Source organism: Notothenia rossii (genome assembly GCF_949606895.1).
Source record: "Notothenia rossii genome assembly, chromosome: 2".
In the NCBI taxonomy this organism is placed as follows: domain Eukaryota; kingdom Metazoa; phylum Chordata; class Actinopteri; order Perciformes; family Nototheniidae; genus Notothenia; species Notothenia rossii.
The window spans coordinates 57,331,247-57,352,289 of NC_136904.1; the positions used below are offsets into that span (position 1 = coordinate 57,331,247).

General features: G+C 41.9%; 3 protein-coding genes across 5 annotated transcripts in view; all 3 read left to right on the forward strand.

Moving 5' to 3' along the window:
* Positions 1-4,248, forward strand: part of LOC307027912 (uncharacterized protein) — a gene marked incomplete at its 3' end in the record, with an annotated part of 31,690 nt that extends 27,442 nt beyond the window's left edge. Inside the window, exons 36-41 of the mRNA XM_079662608.1 lie at positions 164-763; positions 986-1,579; positions 1,773-2,372; positions 2,594-3,187; positions 3,381-3,980; positions 4,220-4,248. Coding sequence (XP_079518734.1) covers positions 164-763; positions 986-1,579; positions 1,773-2,372; positions 2,594-3,187; positions 3,381-3,980; positions 4,220-4,248 — 3,017 coding nt within the window. The remainder of the gene's footprint in view (positions 1-163; positions 764-985; positions 1,580-1,772; positions 2,373-2,593; positions 3,188-3,380; positions 3,981-4,219) is intronic.
* Positions 1-21,043, forward strand: part of LOC307029901 (collagen alpha-3(VI) chain-like) — an 86,616-nt gene that overhangs the window by 59,175 nt on the left and 6,398 nt on the right. For all 3 annotated transcript variants that reach the window (XM_079665998.1, XM_079665999.1, XM_079666000.1), the window contains 32 exons: positions 7,881-8,492; positions 8,720-9,343; positions 9,616-10,206; positions 10,339-10,950; positions 11,079-11,410; positions 12,285-12,363; positions 12,477-12,622; positions 12,710-12,802; positions 13,048-13,101; positions 13,301-13,372; positions 13,489-13,515; positions 13,612-13,656; positions 13,839-13,892; positions 13,993-14,055; positions 14,220-14,285; positions 14,408-14,461; positions 14,556-14,591; positions 14,688-14,750; positions 15,005-15,067; positions 15,350-15,412; positions 15,731-15,793; positions 16,144-16,194; positions 16,509-16,544; positions 16,647-16,709; positions 16,988-17,050; positions 17,295-17,327; positions 17,426-17,462; positions 17,565-17,576; positions 17,662-18,155; positions 19,096-19,198; positions 20,082-20,783; positions 20,908-21,010. In XM_079665998.1, coding sequence (XP_079522124.1) covers positions 7,881-8,492; positions 8,720-9,343; positions 9,616-10,206; positions 10,339-10,950; positions 11,079-11,410; positions 12,285-12,363; positions 12,477-12,622; positions 12,710-12,802; positions 13,048-13,101; positions 13,301-13,372; positions 13,489-13,515; positions 13,612-13,656; positions 13,839-13,892; positions 13,993-14,055; positions 14,220-14,285; positions 14,408-14,461; positions 14,556-14,591; positions 14,688-14,750; positions 15,005-15,067; positions 15,350-15,412; positions 15,731-15,793; positions 16,144-16,194; positions 16,509-16,544; positions 16,647-16,709; positions 16,988-17,050; positions 17,295-17,327; positions 17,426-17,462; positions 17,565-17,576; positions 17,662-18,155; positions 19,096-19,198; positions 20,082-20,783; positions 20,908-21,010 — 5,509 coding nt within the window. The remainder of the gene's footprint in view (positions 1-7,880; positions 8,493-8,719; positions 9,344-9,615; positions 10,207-10,338; positions 10,951-11,078; positions 11,411-12,284; positions 12,364-12,476; positions 12,623-12,709; positions 12,803-13,047; positions 13,102-13,300; positions 13,373-13,488; positions 13,516-13,611; positions 13,657-13,838; positions 13,893-13,992; positions 14,056-14,219; positions 14,286-14,407; positions 14,462-14,555; positions 14,592-14,687; positions 14,751-15,004; positions 15,068-15,349; positions 15,413-15,730; positions 15,794-16,143; positions 16,195-16,508; positions 16,545-16,646; positions 16,710-16,987; positions 17,051-17,294; positions 17,328-17,425; positions 17,463-17,564; positions 17,577-17,661; positions 18,156-19,095; positions 19,199-20,081; positions 20,784-20,907; positions 21,011-21,043) is intronic.
* LOC307027913 (collagen alpha-3(VI) chain-like) lies at positions 4,282-7,202 on the forward strand (the record flags this gene model as incomplete). The annotated part of the gene is made up of 4 exons (XM_079662609.1): positions 4,282-4,796; positions 4,990-5,589; positions 5,811-6,404; positions 6,598-7,202. The coding sequence occupies exons 1-4, from the start codon at positions 4,292-4,294 to the stop codon at positions 7,200-7,202; spliced, it is 2,304 nt and encodes a 767-aa protein (XP_079518735.1). The 5' UTR covers positions 4,282-4,291.

Sequence of the window (21,043 nt, forward strand, 5' to 3'; positions counted from 1 at the left end):
TCATTGTAGGATGCAATTTGAACTGTATTCAAGTGTAATTCACTAAATTCAGCTTTGAAAAAAACAGGTGCGCCATCAGAATTGCTGTTAAAATGTCGCTTTGTTTTCATCATATGACTCTTGACAACAAACCTAAACATCTCTCAAATCCTATGTTCCCTAGTGGAGAGACAACAACCAGGAAGAGATTTTGTGTTCTTGTTGGATGGATCTGATAGTACAAGAAGTGGATTCCCAGCCATGCAAGACTTTGTCCAAAGAGTAGTTGAGAAACTCGGTGTGGACGACAACAAAGACCGTGTGTCAGTGGTGCAGTACAGCAGAGATCCAGCTGTCAATTTCTATCTGAACACATACAAGACAAAAGGGGAAATCCTTGACACAGTCAGAGGTTTGAAACACAAAGGCGGAAGACCCCTCAACACTGGAGCAGCTCTCCAGTACTTGAGGGATAATGTCTTTACAGCCTCTGCTGGAAGCAGGCGCCTAGAAGGAGTTCCACAGATCCTGTTATTGCTAAGTGGCGGAAGGTCTTTTGACAGTGTTGATGCACCAGCCTCTGATCTCAAACAGCTGGGTGTCTTGACCTTCGCGATTGGAACCAGGAGCTCTGATAGCAGAGAACTGGAAAAGATATCCCACGGTCCCAATTTTGTTCTATCTGTGTCTGATTTCAATGACCTTCCCAGTATCCAACAGCAACTTCAGTCCTCGGTGGAGGCTGTGGTTATAGACGTCACCCCACAAAACCCAACTGTACTTGGTATGTTAACAAGCATGTCCTCTTGTTGGCCTGAAGCGCTACCTGACTTATTTGACCTACATTGTACTTTTAAATAGAGAGGGTGCCGGTTTTATTTTCACTGTTTACAATTAAAGTAGTCATTGCTAGGTGCTTTCAAAAAGATAGTCCAAATCTTGAGAACTATTCCATGCACATATTATTGCAACGGTTTTAATATTTTGTCTACCTGTCTTTTCTCAGTTGACTCTGCCAAAAAGGACATTGTGTTCCTTCTGGATGGCTCTGATAGCACAAGGAATGGCTTCCCTGCCATGCGTGATTTTGTTGAGATGTTGGTGGAGAAACTCAATGTGGGAGAGGACAGAGACCGTGTCTCTGTAGTACAGTACAGCAAAGATGCAGAGGTCAATTTCTACTTGAAAACATACAGCACAAAAGAGGATATTGTTGATTCAGTTAGAGGGTTGAGACACAAAGGAGGCAGACCCCTCAACACCGGGGCTGCCCTCCAATACGTCAGAGAATATGTCTTTACAAACTCCTCCGGGAGTAGGCGCCTTCAGGGTGTTCCACAAATGTTGATCCTGCTAAATGGTGGAAGGTCTTTTGACAATGTAGACACCCCAGCCTCTGCTCTCAAACAGCAGGGCATCATTGTGGTTGGTATTGGAACAAGGAACTCTGACAGTGGAGAGCTGAAGAAGATATCATATGACCCTAGTTACGCTCTATCAGTGTCTGAGTTTACTGACCTCCCCAGTGTCCAAGAACAGCTCTCCTCTGTGATGAGCACAGTGCTAGTGAGAGCTATGCCGGTAACACCAACAGAAACTGGTAAGAAAGTGACTTACTTACATTCCAAAATCATTGTAGGATGCCATTTGAACTGTATTCAAGTGTAATTCACTAAATTCAGCTTTGAAAAAAACAGTTGCGCCATCAGAATTGCTGTTAAAATGTCGCTTTGTTTTCATCCTATGACTCTTGACAACAAATCTAAACATCTCTCAAATTCTATGTTCCCTAGTGGAGAGACAACAAACAGGAAGAGATTTTGTGTTCTTGTTGGATGGATCTGATAGTACAATAAGTGGATTCCCAGCCATGCAAGACTTTGTCCAAAGAGTAGTAGAGAAACTAAGTGTGGACGACAACAAAGACCGTGTGTCAGTGGTGCAGTACAGCAGAGATCCAGCTGTCAATTTCTATCTGAACACATACAAGACAAAAGGGGAAATCCTTGACACAGTCAGAGGTTTGAAACACAAAGGCGGAAGACCCCTCAACACTGGAGCAGCTCTCCAGTACTTGAGGGATAATGTCTTTACAGCCTCTGCTGGAAGCAGGCGCCTAGAAGGAGTTCCACAGATCCTGTTATTGCTAAGTGGCGGAAGGTCTTTTGACAGTGTTGATGCACCAGCCTCTGATCTCAAACAGCTGGGTGTCTTGACCTTCGCGATTGGAACCAGGAGCTCTGATAGCAGAGAACTGGAAAAGATATCCCACGGTCCCAATTTTGTTCTATCTGTGTCTGATTTCAATGACCTTCCCAGTATCCAACAGCAACTTCAGTCCTCGGTGGAGGCTGTGGTTATAGACGTCACACCACAAAACCCAACTGTACTTGGTATGTTAACAAGCATGTCCTCTTGTTGGCCTGAAGCCTACCTGACTTATTTGACCTACATTGTACTTTTAAATAGAGAGGGTGCCGGTTTTATTTTCACCGTTTACAATTAAAGTAGTCATTGCTAGGTGCTTTCAAAAAGATAGTGCAAATCTTGAGAACTATTCCATGCACATATTATTGCAACGGTTTTAATATTTTGTCTACCTGTCTTTTCTCAGTTGACTCTGCCAAAAAGGACATTGTGTTCCTTCTGGATGGCTCTGATAGCACAAGGAATGGCTTCCCTGCCATGCGTGATTTTGTTGAGAGGGTGGTGGAGAAACTCAATGTGGGAGAGGACAGAGACCGTGTCTCTGTAGTACAGTACAGCAAAGATGCAGAAGTCAATTTCTACTTGAAAACATACAGCACAAAAGAGGATATTGTTGATTCAGTTAGAGGGTTGAGACACAAAGGAGGCAGACCCCTCAACACCGGGGCTGCCCTCCAATACGTCAGAGAATATGTCTTTACAAACTCCTCCGGGAGTAGGCGCCTGCAAGGTGTTCCACAAATGTTGATCCTGCTAAATGGTGGAAGGTCTTTTGACAATGTAGACACCCCAGCCTCTGCTCTCAAACAGCAGGGCATCATTGTGCTTGGTATTGGAACAAGGAACTCTGACAGTGGAGAGCTGAGGAAGATATCATATGACCCTAGTTACGCTCTATCAGTGTCTGAGTTTACTGACCTCCCCAGTGTCCAAGAACAGCTCTCCTCTGTGATGAGCACAGTGCTAGTGAGAGCTATGCCGGTAACACCAACAGAAACTGGTAAGAAAGTTACTTACTTACATTCCAAAATCATTGTAGGATGCAATTTGAACTGTATTCAAGTGTAATTCACTAAATTCAGCTTTGAAAAAAACAGTTGCGCCATCAGAATTGCTGTTAAAATGTCGCTTTGTTTTCATCATATGACTCTTGACAACAAACCTAAACATCTCTCAAATCCTATGTTCCCTAGTGGAGAGACAACAACCAGGAAGAGATTTTGTGTTCTTGTTGGATGGATCTGATAGTACAAGAAGTGGATTCCCAGCCATGCAAGACTTTGTCCAAAGAGTAGTTGAGAAACTCGGTGTGGACGACAACAAAGACCGTGTGTCAGTGGTGCAGTACAGCAGAGATCCAGCTGTCAATTTCTATCTGAACACATACAAGACAAAAGGGGAAATCCTTGACACAGTCAGAGGTTTGAAACACAAAGGCGGAAGACCCCTCAACACTGGAGCAGCTCTCCAGTACTTGAGGGATAATGTCTTTACAGCCTCTGCTGGAAGCAGGCGCCTAGAAGGAGTTCCACAGATCCTGTTATTGCTAAGTGGCGGAAGGTCTTTTGACAGTGTTGATGCACCAGCCTCTGATCTCAAACAGCTGGGTGTCTTGACCTTCGCGATTGGAACCAGGAGCTCTGATAGCAGAGAACTGGAAAAGATATCCCACGGTCCCAATTTTGTTCTATCTGTGTCTGATTTCAATGACCTTCCCAGTATCCAACAGCAACTTCAGTCCTCGGTGGAGGCTGTGGTTATAGACGTCACCCCACAAAACCCAACTGTACTTGGTATGTTAACAAGCATGTCCTCTTGTTGGCCTGAAGCGCTACCTGACTTATTTGACCTACATTGTACTTTTAAATAGAGAGGGTGCCGGTTTTATTTTCACTGTTTACAATTAAAGTAGTCATTGCTTGGTGCTTTCAAAAAGATAGTCCAAATCTTGAGAACTATTCCATGCACATATTATTGCAACGGTTTTAATATTTTGTCTACCTGTCTTTTCTCAGTTGACTCTGCCAAAAAGGACATTGTGTTCCTTCTGGATGGCTCTGATAGCACAAGGAATGGCTTCCCTGCCATGCGTGATTTTGTTGAGATGTTGGTGGAGAAACTCAATGTGGGAGAGGACAGAGACCGTGTCTCTGTAGTACAGTACAGCAAAGATGCAGAGGTCAATTTCTACTTGAAAACATACAGCACAAAAGAGGATATTGTTGATTCAGTTAGAGGGTTGAGACACAAAGGAGGCAGACCCCTCAACACCGGGGCTGCCCTCCAATACGTCAGAGAATATGTCTTTACAAACTCCTCCGGGAGTAGGCGCCTTCAGGGTGTTCCACAAATGTTGATCCTGCTAAATGGTGGAAGGTCTTTTGACAATGTAGACACCCCAGCCTCTGCTCTCAAACAGCAGGGCATCATTGTGGTTGGTATTGGAACAAGGAACTCTGACAGTGGAGAGCTGAAGAAGATATCATATGACCCTAGTTACGCTCTATCAGTGTCTGAGTTTACTGACCTCCCCAGTGTCCAAGAACAGCTCTCCTCTGTGATGAGCACAGTGCTAGTGAGAGCTATGCCGGTAACACCAACAGAAACTGGTAAGAAAGTGACTTACTTACATTCCAAAATCATTGTAGGATGCCATTTGAACTGTATTCAAGTGTAATTCACTAAATTCAGCTTTGAAAAAAACAGTTGCGCCATCAGAATTGCTGTTAAAATGTCGCTTTGTTTTCATCCTATGACTCTTGACAACAAATCTAAACATCTCTCAAATTCTATGTTCCCTAGTGGAGAGACAACAAACAGGAAGAGATTTTGTGTTCTTGTTGGATGGATCTGATAGTACAAGAAGTGGATTCCCAGCCATGCAAGACTTTGTCCAAAGAGTAGTAGAGAAACTAAGTGTGGACGACAACAAAGACCGTGTGTCAGTGGTGCAGTACAGCAGAGATCCAGCTGTCAATTTCTATCTGAACACATACAAGACAAAAGGGGAAATCCTTGACACAGTCAGAGGTTTGAAACACAAAGGCGGAAGACCCCTCAACACTGGAGCAGCTCTCCAGTACTTGAGGGATAATGTCTTTACAGCCTCTGCTGGAAGCAGGCGCCTAGAAGGAGTTCCACAGATCCTGTTATTGCTAAGTGGCGGAAGGTCTTTTGACAGTGTTGATGCACCAGCCTCTGATCTCAAACAGCTGGGTGTCTTGACCTTCGCGATTGGAACCAGGAGCTCTGATAGCAGAGAACTGGAAAAGATATCCCACGGTCCCAATTTTGTTCTATCTGTGTCTGATTTCAATGACCTTCCCAGTATCCAACAGCAACTTCAGTCCTCGGTGGAGGCTGTGGTTATAGACGTCACCCCACAAAACCCAACTGTACTTGGTATGTTAACAAGCATGTCCTCTTGTTGGCCTGAAGCCTACCTGACTTATTTGACCTACATTGTACTTTTAAATAGAGAGGGTGCCGGTTTTATTTTCACTGTTTACAATTAAAGTAGTCATTGCTAGGTGCTTTCAAAAAGATACTCCAAATCTTGAGAACTATTCCATGAACATATTATTGCAACGGTTTTAATATTTTGTCTACCTGTCTTTTCTCAGTTGACTCTGCCAAAAAGGACATTGTGTTCCTTCTGGATGGCTCTGATAGCACAAGGAATGGCTTCCCTGCCATGCTTGATTTTGTTGAGAGGGTGGTGGAGAAACTCAATGTGGGAGAGGACAGAGACCGTGTCTCTGTAGTACAGTACAGCAAAGATGCAGAGGTCAATTTCTACTTGAAAACATACAGCACAAAAGAGGATATTGTTGATTCAGTTAGAGGGTTGAGACACAAAGGAGGCAGACCCCTCAACACCGGGGCTGCCCTCCAATACGTCAGAGAATATGTCTTTACAAACTCCTCCGGGAGTAGGCGCCTGCAAGGTGTTCCACAAATGTTGATCCTGCTAAATGGTGGAAGGTCTTTTGACAATGTAGACACCCCAGCCTCTGCTCTCAAACAGCAGGGCATCATTGTGCTTGGTATTGGAACAAGGAACTCTGACAGTGGAGAGCTGAGGAAGATATCATATGACCCTAGTTACGCTCTATCAGTGTCTGAGTTTACTGACCTCCCCAGTGTCCAAGAACAGCTCTCCTCTGTGATGAGCACAGTGCTAGTGAGAGCTATGCCGGTAACACCAACAGAAACTGGTAAGAAAGTGACTTACTTACATTCCAAAATCATTGTAGGATGCAATTTGAACTGTATTCAAGTGTAATTCACTAAATTCAGCTTTGAAAAAAACAGGTGCGCCATCAGAATTGCTGTTAAAATGTCGCTTTGTTTTCATCATATGACTCTTGACAACAAACCTAAACATCTCTACAATTCTATGTTCCCTAGTGGAGAGACAACAACCAGGAAGAGATTTTGTGTTCTTGTTGGATGGATCTGATAGTACAAGAAGTGGATTCTCAGCCATGCAAGACTTTGTCCAAAGAGTAGTAGAGAAACTAAGTGTGGACGACAACAAAGACCGTGTGTCAGTGGTGCAGTACAGCAGAGATCCAGCTGTCAATTTCTATCTGAACACATACAAGACAAAAGGGGAAATCCTTGACACAGTCAGAGGTTTGAAACACAAAGGCGGAAGACCCCTCAACACTGGAGCAGCTCTCCAGTACTTGAGGGATAATGTCTTTACAGCCTCTGCTGGAAGCCGGCGCCTAGTAGGAGTTCCACAGATCCTGTTATTGCTAAGTGGCGGAAGGTCTTTTGACAGTGTTGATGCACCAGCCTCTGATCTCAAACAGCTGGGTGTCTTGACCTTCGCAATTGGAACCAGAAGCTCTGATAGCAGAGAACTGGAAAAGATATCCCACGGTCCCAATTTTGTTCTTTCTGTGTCTGATTTCAATGACCTTCCCAGTATCCAACAGCAACTTCAGTCCTCGGTGGAGGCTGCTGTCATTCAGTTCTCCCAAGAAACACTTGGTATGTTGAATTAAAAAGGCCACCAGACTTGTTTGCTCTCAATGCAATGTATTATACTCCAAGCACTCGTTCTCACCTTATTTAGATGACGGCTGAATAAACAGAATTAGCAGGGTTCTCAATCTATTTAATCTTTTTTAATTTGATTTCCTATTCAGTCAGCGTAAAGTTGTTGGTCCTACAAAAAATTGATTGCATTGATCAGAGGTGAATTAGATGTGTGTATGCTACAAAGTACATTTGTCTCAACTTTGTGACCTCTTAACCAATGCATAACTCAATACGTGTTCTATAAATGTACTTGAAGTAAGTGATGCAAAAATCTTAAAAGTTTAAAGCAACAGTTTAGGTAGACATTCGACATATTTTACTTTGCATAAACTTTGCCTTTAATATTGTGCGTTATGGGTGATCACAGACAATAAGGCTCATTATTTCTTAATTGGTTATTCATATGTTTGATAAATCTGCAGCCTACTGAAGATGAAGAAGTTTCGCAATAGAGCGCAGTGCTTGATTCTGAGGACTCTTGAATCTGAGTCTCAGGAAATAAAGCCTACATTGGAATGCTTATCTTGCAGATTCAAACAAGAGTCTTTATGAGTTGATTCTTTCTTTTGCTAGCAGCTGCATTCTCTCTTTGAGCAAATGTATATTCTTGATGATCTTTTTTATTTATTTCTGTCTTTCAGGTGAGACACAGGGACCCCGGAAGGATGTCGTTTTCCTCGTTGATGGATCTGATGGTGTTGGACGGGAATTTCCCATCATCCAGGAGTTTATCCGCAGGGTTGTTGATACTCTCAATGTGGGCGAAAACAAGATCCGGATTGGCGTGGTCCAGTATGGTGACATTGCCCAAGTTGACATGTATCTGAACAAACATAAAACCAAAGAAGGTGTTTTGAATGCGGTCAGGGAAATGAGGCATCGAGGAGGAAGACAACGTAACCTGGGTCAGGCCTTGGAGTTTATCAATCAAGATGTTCTGACACCTGTCCATGGTAGCAGGAAGCAAGAGAGTGTGCCACAGTTTGTTATTGTCGTCTCAAGTGGGTCTTCCACAGATGACATCAATCTCGCAGCATCTTCCCTCAAACAATCCAGAGTTCTTCCCTTCTCCATTGGGACCAGGGATGTCAACCCTACAGAGCTTCAGGTGGTGTCATATGTGCCTAACTTTGCCTTCAGTGTAGATGATCTGCCTGGCCTTTACACAGTCCAAGAAAACTTAATCACCACACTCACTGAGCTGTCAGATGATGACATCAACAGTTTGCGTCCAGTATTCCCAACCATTGAAGGTAATTTTTATCCTATGGTTTAATAAATTGATTTACTGCCTAAACATTCTCACATACCCCAATCCAATACTTTACTATAGTATGTTATTTTACATTTGCCTTATGTTTTTACATGATTATTGACTTTCTCAGTCATACTGTATATCCTCTACGCTACACCATGTATATTAGAAACACTCTAATAAGTAATGTTACCTTGTTACTGTGCTTGCATTGTTTTGGAGCAGTAATCCAACCAGTACCCACAGGAGGAGAAAAGAGGGATGTCGTGTTTCTGATTGATGGCACAACAGCAGTGCGTAGTGAGTTCCCTTCCATCCGTGAAATGATTGGAAGAGTTGTGGATAAGCTGGATGTAGGATTGGATAAGGTCAGAATTTCAGTGGTACAGTACAGTGATGACCCGAAGCCAGAATTTCTTCTGAATGAATTCTCTACCAAAGATGAGGTACGACAGGCTGTGACGAAACTGCGAACCAAAGGTGGAAACCGTCTTAACACAGGTCGTGCTCTTGAGTATGTCCACAGAAATATCTACCAGAGATCAGCGGGTAGCCGCATCGAGGATGGTGTGCCTCAGTTCCTGATTCTAGTTACAGGTGGCAAATCTTCTGATGATGTATCCACTGCAGCTGAGCAACTTAAAAGAAACCAGGTTGCACCTCTTGCAATTGGTTCAAGGAATGCAGACCCTGATGAACTGAGACAGATTTCCCTGAGGCCTGAACTGGCATACACAGTTGACAGTTTCCAGCAGCTTCCAAGAGTGGAGTCACAGCTCATTAATTCAGTGAAAACAATATCCACCACTGACATCATCAGCAGTTATGTTCCTCCCCCAGAGGACTTGGGTAAGAAATACTATCTCATATATTCATGGTTAAGTTAACTTCAAGTTTTAAATGCTCATAAAACATTGCTTAAACATGTCTTTATAATTTGCTCAGGGCATAGTAGTACGTTGTTAAGGGTTTTGGGCAGTGTTCACCCATCCACTACTGCATGCCTCCAGACCTAAGTTTTCTTAAGGAGTGGTGTTAAAGTCATACATATTTTTTCAGTCATTTAATAATATATTTGAAAATGAAGTATGTCTCCTTTTCCCTCTGTGCTTAATGTGCAGGCCCAACCCTAAATCTTGGGAGAAAGGACATCATCTTCCTTATTGATGGCTCAGACAATACAGGTGCTGCTGGAATTGCACATATCCGTGACTTCATCTTCAACATTGTCCAACAACTCGATGTGCAGCCTGATCAAGTGCGTGTTGCTGTTGTCCAGTATGCAGACAGAGTAAAGACAGAGTTCTCACTCAATTCTCACAACAACAAGCCAGCTGTTGTTTCTGCTGTTAAAAGACTTCGTCAGATGGGTGGCCGATCATCAGATCTGGCTGATGCCATTGAATACGTCATAAAGAATGAGTTAAAGCCCGCTGCTGGTGCTCGTCCTGCAGCCTCCCAGCATCTTGTGGTTCTCACAGGTGGACGTTCCCGCCAAGATGTTGCTCTTTATGGACCTCTGCTTAAGGGCTCCCGGGTCAACTGCATTGGTGTTGGAGCAGCTGGTGCTGACAGAAAACAGCTAAGCCAAATTGCCACCACCTCATCTGATGTCCTTCAGGTTTCTAACTTCCCTGGCCTGCCTTCAATCCAGCAGGGGGTTATTGACAGGCTGAGAACCAGCACTGATGACTTACCCACAGAATATCCAAGTAAGTTGAGAAAAATTCACATTCCTAAATATCTCACGGTCTCACAATTTAATGAGTACATTGTCTACATTTATTCTCCTATTCTTACAGTGCTCTACCCTGTACTCACCAATTTCGCCTCTCTCTTCTTAGCATCAACAGGCGTGCCATCCAAAAAGGCTGATATAGTGTTTTTGGTGGATGGCTCCATTAACTTGGGAAGGGACAACTTCAATGAAGTGATGACATTTATCACCAACCTAATTGATCTGTTCTTCAATGAGCAAGACAACCTTCAGATCGGCTTGGCGCAATATACCACAGATGTTACTGATGTATTCTACCTCAACACATACAAGAACAAGCAAGACATTGTAAGTGCCATTGGCCGAGCAGAATACAAAGGTGGACGTAGAATCAACACTGGTGCTGCCATTCGCCACATTCAAGATGTTTACTTTACCAAAGAAAAAGGCAGTAGGATGGATGATGGCACTCCTCAGATCCTTATGGTTCTCACTGGAGGACGTTCAGCTGATGATGGAAAAACAGCAGCTCTTGGTTTGAAGAAAAAAGGTGTGAGAGTCTTTGCTATAGGAGTGGGCGACATTGAGGTTGAATTAGAAAACCTAGCAAGCGAGTCCTCCACTGTGGCTAGAGCAAGCACCTATCTGGAACTTTCCGAGCTGAATGAGCAAATCCTGGAGACTTTGGATGATGAAGTGAAAGGGAAGTTGTGTGTTGGTGTGCCAGAATCTACTAAAAGTAAGATATATTGTTTTTTTTCATGTAATACCTTTCATGAGCTGTTTCACATTTTGCAGCTAAAATGTAAACGTTTCAGTTTCTGTGGTTTAGCAAAAATGTCTAATAACAGATGCTCTGTCTTACAGCCTGCAGCATAGAAGTGTTGGTGGGTTTTGATGTTTCTGAACAAGACATCTTCAGTGCTCAGACCAGCCTCCAAAAGAGGATGGAAGCCATTCTGAAGAGGATTTCCAAAATGGCAGCTATCAGTTGCTCATCCGGGCAGATTCCGTCTGTCCAAGTGGGCATGCTGGCCATGGACTCTAACTCTAATCCTATTCAGCTGGACTTTACAGAAAATGATCAAGGTCTCTTTGAGGCCTTCAAAGCCCTACAGAGGCGTGGCCCCTTTGTCCTAAATGGAAAAACCATCTCAGCTTACATCGAAAGGTTCAAAACAAGACATGACGTTTTCAAGGTTGGTTACTGAAACAGTTTTAACAACAGATATGCCAGGCCAAAATCAAATTTGCAAAAGTTATAATATATTCTGTTATCTAGACTTTAATGGTGCGTTCACACCAGACACAATGCAAACATTTGCATCGCTTTTCAGTTGTGTTTACTCGCGTCATTCAAACTAGACTCTCTAGCGAGGAGGTGTGGCTCCATGTAGATACTATTTTAGATACCAACTACAACAAAAGGAACATATTTGACTGTGATTTAATTGTACATGTTTAAAAATGATGCTGAAATAACGACATACTGATACTAGTTATTAAAAACCGAGAGTTAATGAATTTGCGTCTATGTGCTTCCGGTGTGAACATGCCCTAACTCTTTCTTTCTTATCAGCAAAGGGCAGTGTGCAACCTGTAGAAGCTATTCATTTTTAGAATGCACTGACAGTTGCTATTGTTGTTGTTAAGAAATGTAAGCTTTTGCTAATTAACATTAAGTAAGTGAGCTTCTTGATGGCAGGCAAACATCAAGCTGGAATGCTGAAAGTGCTTCCTGTAGCCAGTTTATATACTTGTTAAACGTTGTTCACAAGACAAGAACCTCCACACTATAACACCGCTGTACAATAAGAGCTCTTGTAAGAGGTTTTCTCTCCAGCACACTGCTTCATGTCAGGTTCAGTTGTTTCATTCTCCAAGTTAATCTTCATTCATATTTAATCAACATTTAGGTAACAAATAAAAGCTGAACCCTGTATTTGGACATACATATATAAAGACCAGGAAAGAGGCAACATAATCTGTTTTTTCTTATTTTAAATGGACTAAACAATAGACCCATGGAGAACGTAAGGATGTGTCAAACTGATTTTATCTGTTCTACTTAAGGTTGTTGTTCATCTGACTGATGGTATTGACGCCCAATACGCTGAATTGAAAAAAGGAGTTGAGGAGCTTCAGATGTCAGGTACACAGATGATGCAACAGTCCTTAATGACTACCTATCCTTAAACTTGTGAAATGCTCATGTTATATTCATAAGTAATCAATGTTCCTTAAACTCTTCTAATTACAAAACAGGAGTGAACAGTTTCATTCTAGTTGGGCTCGAGCGGGTGCCCAAATTTGAGGAGGCTTTGCTGCTGGAATTTGGTCGCGGATTTAGGTACACCAGACCCTTACGAGTCAATGTCATGGAATTGGACTATGAGCTGATGGAAGAACTGGTGAGTTCTATTCAGTTAGACGGAAGTATTTTGTGAGCGTTATTATTAAACATTGAAGAACTTAACATTTGGGTTTTTGCTGTGTAGGACAATATTGCAGAGAGAGAGTGCTGTGCAGTGCCGTGCAAATGTACCGGCACCAGAGGAGACCGAGGAGCAGTTGGACTTCCAGGAACAAAGGTATGCACATTCACCGGTTCAGACTTTGACTCAGGTCTTTCTTGTTATTGCTATTCATACTATTACTACATGTTTACTCCTATTTTATCTTATTTTATTTGTATTATTTTATTTGCATTATTTTATTTGTATGTATTATTATCCCATGTGTTTCTGTCTTATTCTGTTGCTGCTACAACACCTGAATTTCCATTTTTTTCATCATTGTTTTTCAAAAGCTAATGTTTTGGTAATATCTGTTTTAGGGTGGTCCGGGATTAACAGGAAGCCAAGGACATCCTGGAGATGAGGGAGGACCTGTGAGTTTTAATGCCTCGTCACAGTCTGATGATGTTTCCATCTTTCTTTCCTAATGTATAATGATAAAACCATTTTCAAACAATGTTAATCAATATATATATTTTTTTTTTTTTCTCCACCAACTTTATTTTATTTTCAAATGTACTTTCCGGCTTTATTCTGTCTCTGTAATGTATTGTCTTTATTCTGTAATGACAGGGAGAGAGAGGTCCTCCTGGTGTGAATGGAACTCAAGGTTTCCAGGGATGTCCTGGACAAAGGGGTGTCAAGGTAAAGGCATTGATATTACATTTAACATTCAATTTAAACTAATTTCTTACTTTAAATGTTCAACATTCTTTTTTTGTATTAACATAATGGGATAAAACTGTTTTCCTTTTGTTCAGGGTTCTCGTGGCTACTCAGGAGAAAAGGTGAGTATGTTCTCTCAGGAGAACTCGTCATTATTAGATTCTACTGTCAGCAAAGAATGTTGGACTGATAATCTGACAACTGTAAATGTGTTTTAGGGTGAATTTGGAGAAATTGGGCTTGATGGCATTAATGGAGAAGAGGTAAGTGTGTGTTATATAATATTAGATTTTGTCATTAAGTCTTTGTGCTTTATATGTAATACATCATACAGATTTGAGAGCTTCCTGTCTTCCCACCAAAGAGTCGATGTGTGAAAAATATGTGATGTGCTTTGGTTTATGTATGATTATGGGCTTTAATATGTATCTTCTCTATATTTCAGGGCAAAAGTGGAGTGGCTGGACTCTCCGGAGACAGTGGAAACCCTGGCATGAGAGTTAGTGACTGGATACATTACCTTTTACATTTTATATACCCATATATCTTTACACATATCATATTGCTAGTGCTGATAAATGTTCGCATATTGTTCTTAGGGTCCCAAAGGCCTCAAAGGACAAAGTGGAGGCATAGGAGATCAGGGAATCCGAGGAGACCCCGTGAGTACTATGGATGCTGGTTTTTACGTCCTTTTACTGCCAGGATCTATAACACATCTACGTTCACTGTGTTCAACATGGATACTTTTAACAGTTCTGTTAAAAAATAATAAGTCCTATACCAGCTGAATGTTGAACTTGAAAAAGTGTTTTCTTACTAACAGGGTACAAGTGGACAAGATAACACACGTGCAGGATCTAAAGGAGACCCCGGTGATGCAGGACCAGCGGTAACATCCCTCTTAACACATTATAATGCTTTGAAAATGAAAACAAATATCCATTTTAAACAGATCCTGCTTGATTTTGTTTACATGCTGGGTTCATTCGGACATTTGCTCTGAAATGACAGGGAGAGCCTGGTGAGGATGGAAAGAAGGGTGGCCCCGGTGAACTTGGAAGAGGGGTAAATCCTTTGACCATATCTTCACTAACTTTGTTTAATACTAATTTGCAACTGTTTTTTTAATCAAAAGGTTTTTCTACTCCCACTTTATTAGGGACCTAATGGCAGAAGGGGCCCACCTGGACAAGCTGTAAGTCCCTTTATAGTGATACCATACATTGTTTTATACATATTTCAGTAACTTTTGTAGTTACAATAACATTTTGCTGTTGGCATGTCGTTAAAGGGAAATCCCGGAAAGCCTGGAGTGGAGGGTGTTCAGGGAGAACCTGGTATTGGAGGATCTAGAGTAAGTTTGTCCTTCTTTTCATAATATTTGGCAGATTATCCAATTCACAAATTCACCTGCCAAATATGTATTACAGAGAATGCTGTCATTACTTGGCCACATTAGCATCATTACAAATGGTTTTTACTGGACTGTGGCTGATTTATTTATTTATCTAGGAATGTGTTTTTTCATTCTCTATTTGAGTGTTGGAAGTCTAGCTCTAAAATTGAAGAGACTGGTGCCTCATAAATGTCTGGTTTGTCTTCTTTAAGGGTCCCTCTGGACCGATAGGTGCACCAGGACCCAGAGGAGAAGATGGAAATCCTGGACCCAGGGTGAGTGAACCTCTGAGGACCATTTTATTCAGTATTTGTTTTAGCTATGTCTGTAACATACTACAATCATATTGATTGAAGTAAGGACATGTATATTTATTGATCACATTTAAAAAAAAAATGAAATGGTTTAAAATGATCAAATGCAGATAAAGAACAGAGACAAATTAACAACACATTGCAACTATTAACAATTTGTTTTGGTTTAATTAACTGAAAAAAAGGTGCACAGTATAACTTTATTTAGGAAAATGGTATGTATTTTAACGTTTTATTTTTCAGGGTCCCGGAGGTATCCCAGGTACGGCTGGAGAGAAGGGGAGAAGAGCAGCTCTTGGTCGCAAGGTATTGAGTGGAAGATAATTGTATGGCTTATGTTCTCCCGTCACCTGCTTGTTTCCTTTATGGACACGCTGGCCTAAGCCCAGTTCTCTTACAATCTCGGACACATATGAATATTCTATTTCAGCCGGCATGAAAGCACTATAAGAAAACATCAAGGTTCTGCTTGAGATCTACTGCAAATATATAAATCCTTAGAAACTCTATCCTGACAGCTCAAAGATAAATTTCCCTCTTAACTTGAAGCATTGACATTCACTCGTGTAATTATTTCTGTCTCTGTCTCATTGTCTGTATCTGCCTGTCTCTCTGCCTGTGTAGGGGGAGCCAGGAGACCCAGGACCTAAGGGTGTTGTTGGACCTCTTGGTCCCCGTGGAGAGCCTGTAAGAGTGCAGACACATCTTCTTGCATGCTCCATAATGTAAAAGGGTGAAAGTTGGCCAGATAAGAACCATTCTTCATGATATCAGATAAACACAGTTTGTCATATTGTTTAGGGAAACAAATGTCCAAATATCAGACAGTTATTAGATAATCTTTTGAATAACTACCACTACCTCACTGCCTCGTTTGCTTTAAAGCAAGGATCTCTATCTGAAAACGACTCTGTTGTGTTACGGAATTGGTGTTTTTGCTGGGACGGATCTTATTCCCTGTGTTCTGTCTTTAATAAGTACTCTGACTTTGATTGCACGTTGGTCGAGCCTTTCTCTTCTTCTCCTTTGTTTCAAAGGGGGAAGACGGCAGAGACGGGTTTGGCGTTGCAGGGCTTACAGGAAGAAAGGCAAGTACACTTTTATCTCTAATAATCTGAAGCAATGTATGGTAATAAAAACATGGTTTTTGTCATCTTCAATAAAATGAGTGTTAAAATTGTATTTAGCCTCATATATCTAATGATTAGAAAAGGACAATGTGAGGTCAAGAATCCTCAGGAGATACAGCAGATCTAGCACTCACAACTAAAGGAAAAATAATAAATGAAACAACTCAAAGGGAATACCTTACAAACAAAAACAAAAAGGATATATACATTTATTAAAAAAGGATACAAATAAACAAATAAACAATTCTCAAAGTATGCATTTCCCTCCACAGGGTGATGAGGGCTTCCCAGGATTCTCAGGACGAAAGGTAATACACAACACTGAGTCCTGAGTAGAATCTCATCACAGCTTGTAGATTACAGGGTAACTCTGTTTCTCATTTCCATTCACTTCCCTTCCATCACTTCAGGGAGCAGCAGGTGACCCCGGCACAAAGGGCGGCCCTGGACCCATAGGCAATCTTGGCCAGAGGGTATGTTTGGAGATCCTTCGATTGATTCATTTGATAAAACATTGTAAATGTGTATGTATATATGTATATATGCTGTATGGTATCACTTAGCCTAAGCCCCCAGCATCACTGGACATGTTTGGTGAATGCGGTGATACGGTGGCCTGATACAGTAGAAAGCTTTATGCAGGCTTAGCTGTGAATGAGCTGCATGACCGTGCACATTAAAACAAGCTCTTTTTAAAACTAAAAACGAATAGCTTTCATTATTTTTTCTTTACACTTGTCATTCTTTCCAGGGTGTCTCTGGGAATATAGGAACATCCGGACAGAAGGGAGAGGTCGGACATCCTGGGCCATATGTAAGCAACATGAAATGATTCCTTTTGAGGAACCTCTGTATGAATGACATGGTGCTACCGTAGCAACATTTCTGGAGTTATAATTTTTAGTATACGAACACTTTCTGAAAAGGGATGGTTTTGATGGAGTTAACACTCGAGCTCACCTAAATTGTTGCTCTTTACAACATTTGTTATTATAAGCAATGCAAAAAAATGCTTTTTGTCATGGGTAACATGCACTGTTTTTATTTGATTTGAATAGGGTCAGAAAGGACCGAGGGGACCAGGTGTTGTGGTATGTGCTTCTATACACAGTTTGGAAACTGTATTTAATAAATAGCAAAACACATCTCTGGTGATCACTCTCTCAACGTGTTTCTCTTTTGTTCTCAGCAATGTGACCTGGTTAAGAAAATCAGAGAAAACTGCCGTGAGTAAAATTCTGCAATCAACAGTAATGTTATTACAAAATAAATGAATATACTCATGTGTTGGGGACTAAAAACAATATTTGTCCCCTATTTCCTACCAGCTTGCTGTTATGGTAAGTATGATAGTATGAATTAGTTCAAATATGTGCTTTATGCACTGTTACACAGAATCTAAATCTTCTACATGTACACCCACAGGTCAGCAGGAGTGCCCGCTCTACCCCACTGAGCTGGCCTTTGTCCTGGATATCTCCGAGGGCGTTGGCCGCCCAGCCTTCAACAACATGCGTGACACAGTCCTGCGCCTGGTCCGGGACATCACCATCTCTGAGAGTAACTGTCCCAGAGGGGCTCGTGTGGCTGTCACCATGTATAACGATGAGGTGACCACTGAGGTCCGCTTTGCCGATGCAATGAAGAAACGTGCGCTGCTGCAGCGCATCGAGGGGCTGCAGACCCTGCAGACCCGAAAGCAGCGCGGCTTGGACACCGCCATGAACTTTGTGGCCCAGAACACCTTCAAGAGAGTGCGCAGCGGCTTCCTCATGAGGAAGGTGGCCGTCTTCTTCGTGGGCGGGGCCATCGACAAGGCGCAGGAGATCACTAATGCAGCTCTCCGCCTCCATGATGCTGGCATCTCCGCACTGTTCTTAGTCAACCGTGAGGACAGAGGTCTCGGCAGGGCACTGCAGGTAATACAGAGCAGAAACACAATAGATATCGCCTCAAATATAAAACCAATGTCCAGAAACCTCGGTGTGATGATTGATAGTAGCCTCTCTTTTAATCAGAAGTTTCTGTTTTGATCAGTTTACTATCTTTTCAAAAATTAAGTCATCCACTTTTGTCTACTTTTATTTCATCACGTCTGGAATACTGTAACTCCTTATGTTCTAGATTAAGCCAAAAAGCAATATCCCTCCTTCAACTTGTTCAAAATGCAGCAGCAAGATCTTTTACAAATAAGGCTAGACCCCAACACCCCTAATTTAGTCTGTCTTTACTGGTAACCTGTCTGTTTTAGAATTGGTTTTAGATTTTACTGATTACTTTTAAAGATTTAACAGTTTGGATCCTGATTACCTCCCTGACTTGTGTGCCCTTATGAGCCTGTGGCAGCCTCAAATCCTCAGGTAGGGCTCTTCTTTCTGGCTGTTCCCAAAACCACGCTAAAAACTAAGGGTGACCGAGCCTTTTACCGCAGCTCTGGAACTCCCTGTCCGAGAATCTGAGGCTGGCAGAATCAGGGACATCTTTTAAATCACTTCTTAAAACGAATCTCTTATTAAAGCCTTTTACTAATAATACCATTACTCGTTTTTACTTTACATCCATGTTTTATTCGACTTTACTTTCTTTTTACATTTGTATTATTGTACTTAACATTGTATAGTTTGCGGGGTGGGGTGGGGTTAGTTGACCTCATGTTCTGTTGCCGCCTGAGCGACTTGTCCACGGAAAGCACTTTGTAACTTTGTTTTCAAAAGTAGGCCTACTGTATAAATATTAATAATTATTATTGTTATATGTCAAAGAGGAACTTTGCAGTACAGGCATATACATAAGCCTATTGACAGTGTCTCTACAGTAGAAACTGATGCAGTGAACTGTACTGTCCCTCTTGTTCTCCAGGTGAACAACACAGCCCTGGCTCAGGTCCTCGTGCTGCCTGGCCCTGGAAGTGCTCAGTACAATTCAGTCCTCCAGAAGGTGATGAACTGCCATGTCTGCTTCGGTAAGAGCTCCATGTTTGAACATTAATAATGTCACCACAGATTAGTTTTTGTTAATATTATATCTTAATATATCTTTCACATTTACACTGATTTATTTTTCCAAAAAATTGTCTTAAACATATTTGCATCTCATACAAAGGTTGTCCTGAAAATATTCTGTTTCTGTTCATATAATTATTTTAGAAATTGGAAAATAATATTGTATGTTATATTGTTATATTTATCGCAGTAATGTTTCCGAAAAAAATTGGTCCATTGGTCTGACAGTGCCAGAGTTTTTTGCCGGTCAACATGTCCATTAAAGTTGAAATCTTCCGGACTAAATGAGAAAAGTGCCGTTCAAAGGTCTTCTTTGTTATTTATTGAGCTTTAAAACAAATTGATAGGATTTGATATCAAGCAAACTAATTATAGTAGATTAACTACATTATTCAAAGTGTACAGTAACTTATAATAACACGGGAATAATAAACGGAGCTCTCTCTCTCCTGACAGCCCGTCAGTACCCGTCTCATGCAACTCGCGGATCCAGTAATGAGTGACCCGACAGTAAAAATAAACATATCTATAACTAGTTTAGGTAGTTTGAGAGGTAATTAAAATAGCTACGTGTGATTTTTGCGCAACTTATGTGGTATTGTGCTAAGGGGAAATTATTTTGACTGGACATTTTGACCAGACATTTTGACCGGAGAGATTTAGATTTGCCGGTCTTCAGCATATTTTACCGGTCAAAGTCCGGTAATTACCGGCTAACGGAAACTATGGACAGTACACTGGCTTAATGAGTACCTCCAATACAACTTTTGAGGATTCGAAATACATCGCCTTCATTTAGTGACTAAAGTAAAAATACATTTTATGGGGTTGCTTTTTTTTTAGACGTCTGCTCTCCGGACCAGATGTGTGACTATGTGCCCCCGCCAGCTAGCCGAGACAGGAGATCTTCCACCACCGACGAGGACATCGACATGGCTTTCATCATGGACAGCTCGGAGACAACTTACCCAACTGTCTTTACTGAAATTAAACGCTACATCGCGTCCATCGTTGAGCAGCTCCAAGTGTCTTCAAATCCCACAACATCCGCTCACCACCCCAGAGTGTCTGTGATCCAGCAAGCCCCTTACGAGTTCCTCAACAACAAAACTGGCTCTCCAATCCGTGTTGACATTGGTTTGACCGAGTACAGCTCAGCTCAGGATATAGTCAAATTCCTGCTGGAGAAGACGCCACAGCTACAGGGTGGCCGGGCGCTGGCGGCGGCTATCGAATCGACCGTGGAGCAGGTGTTTGAAGTGGTGCCTCTCCAACGTCCCAGGAAAGTGCTGCTGCTCTTTGTGACAGGAAGTGTGGAAGGAGAAGAGGAGCAGCTGGTGCGTATTGCCACTGAGATCAAGTGCAGAGGCTACTTCCTGGTGATCCTGGGTGTGGGCGAGACTCTGAGCGCTGGGGACGCTCGTGTATTGTCACGTATGGCCAGTGAGCCGTCGGATGTCTTCTTTAAGCGTCTGGACACCATCTCACAATTTTACGACAAACACATGCAGACCTTCGGCCAGCTGCTGCCAAAGTACATCAGCAGTAAGTCAAAGACCATTTATTTTATTTATGTTTTTGTTTCTTTTTGTCTAAATGCCATTAATTGATAGGTTAATCCAAGTCCCTGTGAGTGACACACCATGTTCTGCCTTATTCTTCTCTTTAGTTGAAAATGCTTTCTACATGTCCCCTGAAGTCTCCAAAAACTGCAAGTGGTTCCAGAGTGACCAGGCCCTGAAAAACCCCTTTTCTTCATCACACCAACAGGAGTTAGTATTGTAGTATTTTGTATGTATTTATAA